At 58.8% G+C, this 11022-nt stretch overlaps 2 protein-coding genes across 7 annotated transcripts in view; both read left to right on the top strand.

The window, feature by feature from the left end:
• Window positions 1-5400, top strand: part of LIN28A (lin-28 homolog A) — an 11068-nt gene extending 5668 nt beyond the window's left edge. The window contains exons 2-3 of the mRNA XM_027903929.1: window positions 3916-4100; window positions 5124-5400. Of these exons, the coding sequence (XP_027759730.1) occupies window positions 3916-4100; window positions 5124-5337 (399 nt within the window). The 3' untranslated portion in view covers window positions 5338-5400. The remainder of the gene's footprint in view (window positions 1-3915; window positions 4101-5123) is intronic.
• Window positions 5401-9603: 4203 nt separating this feature from the next.
• The window catches only part of DHDDS (dehydrodolichyl diphosphate synthase subunit), a 12872-nt gene continuing 11453 nt past the window's right edge, over window positions 9604-11022 (top strand). For 2 of the 6 annotated variants that reach the window (XM_027903917.1, XM_027903916.1), the window contains exon 1: window positions 9604-9694. The gene's annotated coding sequence lies outside the window, so the exon portion shown is untranslated. Of the gene's footprint in view, window positions 9695-9922; window positions 9936-10033; window positions 10053-11022 lie in introns of those variants that run through there. The other 4 variants (XM_027903919.1, XM_027903918.1, XM_027903920.1 and 1 more) reach the window with 4 other exon arrangements.

Below are 11022 nucleotides of genomic sequence, written 5' to 3'. Positions count from 1 at the left end.
GGGCTGTTTGCCATCGAGCTGTGCCCTGCAGAGGTCACCACCAGTGTGGTACCCGCAGTGATGGGGCACAGGACAGGCCTCTTGAGGGCTCAGCCATCCCTGCGCCACTTTTCCTGACCCTGCTCTTCAGAGTGAGGGAAGCTGAGTCACTGCAGTGGGGTTGGGCTCCCCCAAAAAGCTCTGGGCAGGGCCCAGACGTGCCCTCGGCACAGCCACTCTCATCCCAGCGTCCCAACCCGGCTTGTTTTCCGAGGGATTTCAGTTTAAACGTTGCTGGAGGTTGGAGGTGCAGCGGCCGCTCCGCCCCAGGCCCCGAGGGACACAAAGATGGTTTGATTGAGTGGCCGGGGCTGGCTGGGAATAAACGTCCCCTTGTGTCACTCTGGGGAGGCCGCGGGGACAATGGTGACCCCGGGGCCGGCCGAGCCCCTCCCGAGCCCGGCAGGGTGGGGGTGGACCAGAGCCTGGCAGTTTGGGGGGCAGCAGCGGGATTTGGGGTGCTCCGTGGTGTCACCCCCTCAACGGGGACCTGGGATCCGTGATGGGGGATTTGCTGGGTGGAGGAAGAGGAGGGCTGAAGGCACCCACGTGCAGGGGGGGGGGGGGGGGGGGGGGGGGCCCCCGGGGGGGGGGGGGGGGGGGGGGGGGGGGGGGGGGGGGGGGGGGGGGGGGGGGGGGGGGGGGGGGCAGCGCTCGGCCGCTCATGTGCTGTGTCTTTGTCTGCCGTAAATTAACTACCGGGGTGTGGGATGGGAGGAAAAGGATGGGTGGAAAAGCATCCTTGGATGCTTTGGGTGGATCCTGGGGTGGAAAAGCGCGCTGTGATGACTGGTGAAGGGGTGTTTTGGTGAGGGGGAAGAGGGGGGTGCACTGGTTGCAGATGCTCCAACTCTGCTTATGTTCCTTGTCCTGCTGGTTATCCCTAATGATGACAGGGACATCCATTGCACCAGGCTGTGTTTTAAAACAGTTGGGATGGCTCTGCTTTGTGATCCCGAGCCCAGGGTCAGGATCCCTACACCCTCCCTACCAAAACCATATCCCCAAACTGACACCCCCCCACCCCAGCTCCTCCAAAGGACCCAGACCCCAAACCCTGGCACCCAAGGGGTGAGCCCCAGTTCTCCTGCAGTGGGTGAGCCCCAGTTCTCCTGCAGTGGGTGAGCTGGACGCAGGGCTGGTGCGTGGAGGGGCTGCAGGGGGTCAGAGGGGCCGCGGCCATGCTGGCCACCCTTCCTCCCCCCGCCGGGGCCTGGAACTCCTGGAATTTGGGCAGCGGGAGCGCGGCCGCCGCCGGCCCTTTGTTCTCGCTGGCCGGTGGCTCCCGGCCCTGGCCCTCCCCTGCGCTCCCCCTCATCCCCAGCATCCCCGGCTCGCTCCAATCCCCCCCTTCCTCTCTTTATTTTTGGGGGGGGGAGTGTGTGTGTGTGTGTGTGTGTGTGTGTGGAGGCCTGGGAAGGCTCCGGCTTTGTGTGTGGTGTGGGACAGGGGCTCTGGGCCCCTTCCTTTCAGATGCAGGAGGTATGCAGCTAATTCAATGGGCTGCAGTTTGATTACCTATCTGATAACAGAGGAATGCCAGCAATGTGTGTGTTTTGGGAAGGGGGCAGGGGGGATGCGCAGGGACCACCAGCCACTCTGCAGCTCACATCAAAAGGCTGCGGCAGGGGGGGAGAGCTGGGGCGCCCCAGCCTCTGTCCCCCCCCTCCCTTTCCTTCCCTGGGGAGAGGGCGTTTCCTTTGGCCTTTTGGTGGAGGGGGCTGGGGGGGGGGTGGTTGTCATCCTCGCCAGCTCCTGGAAAATAAATCGCTTCCCCCCCAACCCCCAGCTTCTGCCCCAGCCCTCCTCTTCCTGGGAATGGATGGGCAGGGGTGGATCCTGGCACCGGGGTGATGGTGCCCAAGGTGTGGGCTCAGCTGGGGGGTTCCAGCCTGTGCGCCGGGGTCCCCCCTGCCAGGGCTCAGCTTTGTCCCAGGGAGCCTGGGAGTTTTCATCCCCGCAGTGTAAACACAGCTGGGCCAGCTGGGGCTGTAAACACCCCAAAAGCAGCCACAGGAGGTGGCTGGTGTTGTCCCCTGGTCTCCAGGGAGTGGTGCTCAGCCTCTCCTTGTTCCCAAAACCCCGTGGCTGCTGCTGGAGTGGGGTAAATTCCCCATCCGTGGTAGCTCCTGTAGCCCAAACCACCTCACACGCTGGGGACGGGACAGGGCAGGGTGGGGGTGACTGACCCCCAAGGTGCTGAGGGACCTCCTGTGATGTGCTGGTCGAGGCTTTGGGCACTGATCTCCCTGCATGGGGGATGCTCAGCACCCTCCTGGGGATGCCCAGCACGGGGGGGGAGCTGGGTTGGGGTTGGGGAGCAGTGGTTGGGGGTTTGCCAGTGGTAGGTGGTGCTGGAACTGCCCTGGGTGGGCAGAGGTGGCCGTGAGGCCCTGTCACGTCCTTGTTGTCATTGGGGACCTCCTAACTTAGGGTAAGATTCTCCCTTTTGGGAGCAGGAACAGGTCAGAGAGCAAAGGGCAATCCCATCTGGGCCGCTCTGGATCTCATAGGAGCGGGCAAGGGGTGACTTGGCCCAGCCTATGGGGTTTGTCCCACAAAGATTTGGTCCACCAGGCACAGAAAAGGGGAAAAACAGCAGGAAAAGGTGTCTCAAGGGTTGTTCCTCAAACTCTGCTCTGTTCCCACTTCCCCCACGGGTCCATAGTCGCGTGGACATCCCACAAGGCCCCGCCAAGAAAAATTCACTGCTAAAACCCAGCAACTCAGTCCCTTCCCTCTCTGCTTTTGCATGGGATGTTTCCTCGTGGGTCCTGGTGAGATTCGGGGTGCAGACAGGAACAGACGGCCCCTGCCTGTCCCGGGCAGCGCCCACGAGGAGGCTCCGTGCGGGAAGAATGGGCGACCACGGCCCCACGTGACGGGAACTCTCCGGGCCATGAATGGGGGGAGATGCTCCATTCATAAATGCAGGGTCCCGCTGCAGCCGCGCAGGCGTTTGGCGCCGGCTCTGCCGGGAATCCCCAGCCCGCCCGGAGCCGCTCCTCCCTCTGCCAACAAATCCCCTTTAACTCTTTTGGTCGTGGGGGTTTGGGCAGAGCTGAGGGAATGCCCGTGCTGGGATTGCTGGAGCGGCCCTCAGGCAGAGCTGGCAGTGACGCTCATGGCACAGGGGGTTAAAGAGTTGTCGCCTGCATCGCCCAGCTTGGCTCCTGAGGGATTTGTTCTGCTAAAATGGACAGAGCTCTTGAAAGTGGAGAGGATTTTCCTACCGTCCCACGACCCCCTCCCTAGTTTGGGTCTTTCTGACTTGCATTGTGATGAGCGCTGTGGCGATCCTGGGAGGGGCACGAGGTGGTCCTGGGAAGGGTGGGAAAAGCTCCCAGCAGTGATAATCCTGGGCCAAATGGCTGCTTAATTAATTATTGGAGGTGATTAAATGAGCTGAGGTGAGCTGCAGTGAGGGGGATGGCAGTGCCAGCTTCCAGCCTCCTGCCTTTGCCGTGGGTCCTGCCTTGGCCATGCTTGTGTAAAGACTCAAGATCCTTTTGTGTTTTTTAGAATGATGGTTTGGAGGTGCAGGAGCAGCTCTTGCTCCCTCGGCACGGGGATGAGTGAGAGAAGGGGGTTGTTTTGCAGCGCTGACAGCCAATATTTTGTTGGAATTTGGGTCTGAGCTGTTCTCTGCTGGCCCTTAAACCAGTGAGCCCCACTCAGCTGGGTGTCTCAGCTGACGGAATGCCATGTGTTATCAAACAGGATCCTGGTTGAGCTTGATCCTCCATATCTATCCCCTCACAAGGGACAGGCACAGGGGAATGCTGGCAGCTCTTGTGCCACAGGAGGTGTTTGCTGGGCTGGGGTTTGTCGTGTGCCCCCCCAGCTCCATGCTGACCCCCATCTTCCCCCACCCAGAGCAAGCTCCACATGGAGGGTTTCCGCAGCCTGAAGGAGGGCGAGGCTGTCGAGTTCACCTTCAAGAAGTCCTCCAAAGGTTTGGAGTCCATCCGGGTGACCGGCCCGGGGGGCGTCTTCTGCATCGGCAGCGAGAGGAGGCCCAAGGGCAAGAGCCTCCAGAAACGCAGATCCAAAGGAGACCGGTAAGGGCCGATCCAGGGCTGATCCAGGGCAGGATCAGGAGCTGCCTGGGTACCCTGGGGATGGGCACAGGTCCAGTGGGGTGGGCAGCGACCCTTCCTCGGGGAAAGCAGCTTCCTTTGGCGGTTAATGAGTGGCAGATGCAGCTCGGTGGGGAAAGGGCAGGGAAGCAGCAGGGAAGGGCAGAGGTCAGGGACACCCCGGGCAGCCGCTCCCCTCGGCTCGGGGAGCCGTGCTGGGCAGGGGTAATTTTCTCCAAGAGAAACCCTTCCTTGTGGGAAGGAAATAGCCAGACGTCCTGGCAGCGTCTCCCACGGTGAGGCTGCAAGCCCCAGGGCGAGTTTCTGCCCAGCTCTTCATCTCCCCCTCTCCCATCCTCTCCATCTTGGCAGGCGGGGGGTGCCTCATCCCAGTTTTCCCAGTGGATGTTGTCTGCCCCACTCAGCTGCTCTCGTAAACTAATCAGGAAGGAACTGGGAAGGAAAAGGAAAGAGGAAAGGGTTGTGGCCATCCTACATGGATGCAGGACGTGAAGTGGACACAAAGCAGCTCCCTCTGCCCGCGTGGCTCGGGTGTGACGGTGGCACCCGTGGGATGGGGGTTGGAAGGTACAGCCCTGCGAGAAGCCACCTTTGGGTTGTCCCTACACTGATGGCCACGGTCTCTGCAACAGTTCTGGGGGCTGTGTAACCCTAGAAGCAGGGTCTGGAGACACAGGAGCCACAACCCTGATGGAGCCAGAGGGGTGGAAGCCCCCGATATGCCGATTTTTGTCCCCAGTGTGTGATTCTGGTGCAGGGGTTTGCTGCCATCTCCTGGGTACCAGCAGCACCACTGAGCCCAGAGTGGTCCTGCTGGAGCTGGGGCTCTGCAGGGACCAACCCCAGGGCCACCATTGGCCCCAAAGAGCCAGGCTGTTTAAAGTCCAGCTATGAAGCTGGACAGGTCCCGGGCACGGCCACGGCACACCCCACCCCACCTCGTTTTATTTCTCCTCCTGGAATCTCTGTCCTCCCCTCACACAGATGCTACAACTGCGGAGGGCTGGACCACCACGCCAAGGAGTGCAAGCTCCCACCGCAGCCCAAGAAGTGCCACTTCTGCCAGAGCATCAGCCACATGGTCGCCAACTGCCCCGCGAAAGCACAGCAGTCCCCCAGCTCCCAGGGGAAACCTGCCTACTTCCGAGAGGAGGAGGACATGCACAGCTCCGCCCTCCTCCCCGAGACCCGGGAATGATGGTGGGTGGCAGGGAGAAGGGGGAGTCCACCGGGATGCAAAGGCTTTGGCAAGGCAAAGGGGAAGCTGTGGGGGCTCAGAGGAGGGAGGGCAGGGTGAAGGAGTGGGGAGGGCAGGCAGCGGGGACCCGGTGTCCCTGCACAGGCCTTTTCCCCCTGTTCCCAGGCTGGGAAAAGCCCTGCTTTGATTGGGATGGCTCGTTCCAAAAATAGGGGAAGGCAGCACTCGACATACCTCTTCCAGCTAAAAAAAACCCAAACATATTTGATTGATCTTTATTCTTTTCCTGAATTAAGCCAGGCAGCGGTGTCTCGGGGAGGAGGAGCAGAGGAGCCACATCACAGGGAGCAGCTCATGGCTCCTTGTTCTCCTGAGTTTCAAACAGGCTCTGGCACAGCTTGGATGAGCTGCAGGGGACCCACTCCTGCTCCTGCCCCAGGGAGGGAGGCTGAGGGGAAAGGCTGGCTGTGGAGTGCCAGGGAGATGCCCGTGGGCTGGTTCTGTGGGTCTCTCTGCTCCTCGTGGCTTCTCAGTTCCAGGGCAGTGTGAGGACTTGCAGTTTATTCCATGGTTGCTCAGTTGCTGACACCAGCAGAGCCCAGGTTTGGGCTCAGCCTGGGAGGAAATGGATCATCCCTTGGGGTCAGACCAATGCCACCTGCGAGCTGTGGCCTGGGGGAGACTGAGTCAAAAGAAAACCACTTATTTTTCCCCCTCATCCCTCCCAAGTGGCAGCCCCGAGAGCACACGGTGTTTCATGCAGCCAGCTCTTCCCCTCTAAGGCTTGTCCCTGCCTCTGGAACACGGAGCTGGGGAGTGGGAGTGCTTCATGGAGCTGGAATGCTCTTTGTTAAGCTTTGGGCACCAGACACGGGGCAGACCCAGCTCCCGGGAATGTTGCTGGCAGCATTTCCCTTGGAACCCACGAACACACCCCACCCAGGGCTCACACAGATCCAGCCATGGCCTGCTCCAGACACCAGATTGGATCTACCCACGGGCTCTGGATCAAACCCCACACAGGACAAACACACACCTCTGCTCCTCCTGCCCATCCCACACTCCAAAAACCGACAGCTCCGGGGCTGAGCCTCCCCAGGGGACATGAGGACAAGGGTGTCCCGGGTCAGTGGCTGCTGTCCCCCCTCCCCACAGCCTCCCCCAAGTCTTGCCTTTATTTATTGGCCCCGGTGGACACCCCTTCTCCCAGGGCAGCCCCCCCAGGCCGTGCCAAAGCCAAGGCCAAGTGAAACCTGCACTAGGACGTGCGTGAATGACGTATCTTTAGGTTTGTTTGTCGTCTTTGTTTTGGGTTTGTTCTTTTTTTTTTTTTTTTTTTTTTTTAATATAAATATTCTGGTTTTGTATTTTTGTATATTTTAATCTTTAAGAAAAGAAAAGGAAAAAGAAGAAAAAAAAAAGAGAGAGAGAGAGAAAAAAGGACATAATTCCTGCAATTTATTCTCAGGTATTCAAGCAATCTCAGGGATAAAATGCCTCTGTAGCCCAGTGCTGGACAGAGAGGAGGGTTTTTTTCTAACAGCACAAAAACATGATGAAGATTGTACTGGAAGTGTAGATCTACCTCACTGGATGTTTGCTAGGTGGGCTGATGTGTTGTCGAGCTTTTCAGTTGTGTTTTTTGGTATGTTTGGGATTTGTTTTCTTTTTAACTGTATTTTAATAGTCTCTTTCCCTTCCCCATGCACTGATGGAGGAATTTGGGTCTGCAGATCCGTGTGTGGGGATGGAGAAGCCAGGCAGTGCCATGGGGCAGGGAACAGCTGCTAGAGCCCATGTCGGCTCCCCAACTCCAGAGTTTCTCCCAGCCTGGTGGCTTTTGAGGACTGTCCTCTGTTTCTCTCTCCTGTTTATCCTCACACCATCCTGATGGGAACACTCCAGCCCACCCCGTGCCTGAGCCCTCCTGTTGCCCACGGGCTGGGATGTCACACAGGCTCCCAGCAGGCTGGTGCCGTGTGGATGGGGGTTGGAAAGCCAGGATGGGGGGCCCAGCCTCACTCAGGGGGTCCCAGCCCTATTCAGGGGAACGTGGCAAGAGCAGACAGTGGCCAGTAGGGTGCTGGGAGACTGAGGGTTATCCTCAATCCCTCAATCCCCTGCCTTGAGCTGAGGGCTGGCTGTCCGTGACCCTCCGGGACGAGGGACCTGGTTCCAAGTCCAAGGGAGGTGAAACTGCTCCACACTTCACTCCCTTCCCGGCTTCCCTCAAATGCTGACTCGCCATGGCTGGGGGAATCTCTGGATGCCAGGTTTTGGGGCATTACCACTCCACTTTGCAGCCTTCCCAGGGAGGGCACAGTTTCTGCTGGTTTTTAGTAGCAGTAGGTTTAGATGTAGAGCAGGGCTGGATCAGATGGGGAGCACTGACACCATCCTCAAGGTTTGGGGTCACCAGGGGGACTTGCTGAGGCTGCTGGAGCCCGGTGACCCCCAGCATGTGGGCATTGAAGGGGATGGAGAGCGGCTCCCCAGCTGCTCCCTGCCCTGCTCCGGTAGTTTTATGGTGAGGTGGTGGTCTCTTCTTGGGAGGGGTTGTGGGGGGGGGGGAAGGACTTTTAGTTCTTGGCTAGCAATGGGATCTATACAAAACTACTTCAGGAAAACAGCTTTAGTCTGACGGGGTAAATGCAATAGAGTGTTGGTGGGGGGCTCTTGGCCTCCCCCCAGCACCTCGGCTGTGCCAGGGAAACTGCTGCCCCCCTAATTCCTGTATCTGTCCTCAAGAATCCTGTAGGACCTTCCCCCCGCCCCATTCCTGCTCCCACTTTAATGGTCTGGTGATTTTTTCTGCTAGATGTCTAGTGTGTGTGTAAATACCTCTGTAAATCTTTCCATTTTCTCTCAGTATTCTCCTTGATTATTGTTTACAAAAATAAGAGGAAAAAAAAATGTAAAAAAAAAAAAAAATTAGCCAAATGATCTAATAGGTTATGGACCAGGGAGATGGGATCTGCTCTCCCACACAGAGCTGCCAGGTTTGAGCTCTGTAACCATCCCTGTCCTGGGCTAAAGCAAATAGAGGATCACTCAGGTTTCCCCCGGGGCCAGCGCGGTGCCGGGATCCAAGAAAACAGGGATTTTTTTTTTTTGTTTTGTTTTTTTTCAATCTGCAAAGGGGAAGCCACGCTGGAGAAAGATGGGATTGATTCTCATCATCACCTCCTTGAGTTTGCCATTGTGGTTCTTCCCCTTTATCTTTGACAATAATTAACTAAATTGCTGCATCATCACCCACCCTTGCCCACGCTGGGCACTATGCATGAGGGGATGGGGCAACGCTCAGGGTCCTGCTGTGACACGGGAGTGTTTTGAATGTATGAGGAATAAAATAAAGATATTCCTCAGGAAGGGGGGGGGGGTGTCTTGCCCTGGGGCGAAAAGCCTCGATTCCCCCCAAAAATTGTCTACGAGGAGACGGAAGAATGTAACCCATGTTTACTGCTAGCAACCAAAGTTTGTGTCAAAACCTGTGAAGTTTTTATGAAGTTGGGTGGAAGGGGGGGGGATAAATTAGTGTGTGGGGGTATGAGGCTCAAGGTGACCCCTGAGTAAATCACACTTTTCCAAAGAGATTCCCTGCTGGAGTCCCTGCAGTGAGATCCCCCAGTTCCTGTCGCCGCACGTTTTTCTCCCCCCAGCCCCTCCTGTTCATTTTATTTTGGGGGGTGTTTTTTTTGTACCAACTATGTAAAATGTTGTCTAGGGAAAAGAAAAATAAAACTAATAAAGACCATGGGCAATGGCTGCTGGTGATGCTGTGTCTATGTGTGGTTACTCTTGTTTTCCTCCCCTGGGGCTGAGGAGCCCAGAGCCCAGAACGGGTGTCAGGGCAGGGAATTGGGGTCTCCAAAAAAACATCACAACCCTGTCACGGGATCACAGATCGGTTTGGGTTGGGAAGGACTTTGAAGGCCATCTTGTCCCACCCCCTGCCATGGGCAGGGACACCTTCCACTACCCCAGGTTGTTCTTTTGATCCAACCTGGCCTTGGACACTGCCAGGGATGGGGCAGCCACAGCTTCTCTGGGCAACCAGGGCCTCCCCACCCTCACAGGAAGGAATTCCCTCCCAGTATCCCACCCAGCCCTGCCCTCTGGCAGCGGGAAGCCCTTCCCTGTGTCCCGTCCCTCCCCCATCTCCCTCGGATCCCCCCCCCATGCTCCGAGAGGAAGCCCCGCCATGGTCCCCGCCATGGTGCCCTCACGGCCCCCGCGCACGCGCACGGCCCCGCCCCGCCCCGCGCGCCGCCTGTGACGTAAGCGGAAGGGCACGTCACCCTCCGGCCGAGGCTGAGGGGACAGCGGCGGGGCGGGGAGCGGGACAGGTACCGGGAATGGGACCGGGAATGGGACCGGGAATGGGGGGGGATACGGGGAGGGACCGGACACCGGGGGGGAACACGGAGGGGACCGGGGCAGGTACCAAGCACCGGCGGGGTAACCGAGCACCGGGGAGAACTGGGAGGGGGCCGGGGTAGGTGCCGAAACCTGGAGGGGACCGGGGCGGTACCGGGACACCGGGAGGAGACCGAGGGAGGTACCAGGCTCTGGAAGGGAACTGGGGACCGGGGGAGGTACTAGGCACTGGGAGGGAAGCGGGGAGGGCTCCGGTACCGGCAGGAGCTGGGCACCGGCGGGATACCGGGAGGGGACTGGAGAAGGTACCGGGCACCGGGACGGGACCGGGACAGGTACCGGGCACCGGGGTGGGGGGGACTGGGTAGCGGGACTCGGGCAGGAACCGAGCAAGAACTGGCCACCGGGTGGATGCTGGGGAGAGGAATCGGGCACCGTGGGGAAGGCCAGGGAGGCACCAGGAATTGGCCGCCGGAGAGAACCCGGATGGCACCGCGGGGGAGGGCACCGGGAACCGGGATAGCACCGCGGGGGAGGGCACCGGGACACCCCTCGGGGGTCGCGGTGCTGAAGGCCCGAGGGCCGCCCCGTGCCCGCCTCCCCCTCGCCCGGGGGGGCTGTGGGGAGCTGAGTCACGGTGGGTCCTTTCCCCGCTCGGGGCAGCGGCGTCCCGGGGCTTTTGGGGGACGGGTCACGGCTCTGCCCCGGCACACAGACGAGGGGCTGCTCTGGGAGGGTTTATCTTGAAGGTGACTGTGTAAAATCGCCCCTAAAAGGCTGATGAGCAGCCAGAGCTGGCGTTGGGATGTTCTCAGCCAGGTGGCTGGATCTGGGCTGTTGCCCCCACAGCTCTCCCAGCGTTGCTGCTGTGCCCACGTCTCTCAGTGTTCCTGACTGAGAGACCTGAAGAAATGTGGGAATTCAGCAAACTTGTTAGCTTAAACCATATCTTAGGATTTCATGTGCAGGTATTGTGGTAAAAAAAAAACAACCCACAATATTTTTAAATCTGTAGAGGCCAAAGCTCTTCACTTGTGAATGCACAGAAGTACCAGTGGGTGACATGGGCACAGGGCAGTTGGTGGTGCAGGTTGTGGCTTCATTTAAAGGGTTTCAAACACCAAAAGTCAGTTTGTGCTGGTGGCACCCAAATTGTGTGTCTGTGCCAGCTTGGCTGGAGGTCTCAGTGCTGGTTTTCCGTGCCACCAGCAAGGATTTACTTGGATGACACAGCTGGAAAATTCCAGAGCTCATTCCTGAGCTTCCCCATTGCCTGCTTATCAAAGGACTTGTGCAGGCAGTATA

The sequence above is a fragment of the Empidonax traillii genome, unplaced genomic scaffold, assembly GCF_003031625.1.
Source record: "Empidonax traillii isolate 1590-97213 ecotype Southwest subspecies unplaced genomic scaffold, ASM303162v1 scaffold1000:size392382, whole genome shotgun sequence".
Classification (NCBI taxonomy): Eukaryota; Metazoa; Chordata; class Aves; order Passeriformes; family Tyrannidae; genus Empidonax; species Empidonax traillii.
The sequence above is the reverse complement of the archived record's forward strand: the minus strand, read 5'-3'. Positions and strand labels throughout refer to the sequence as shown.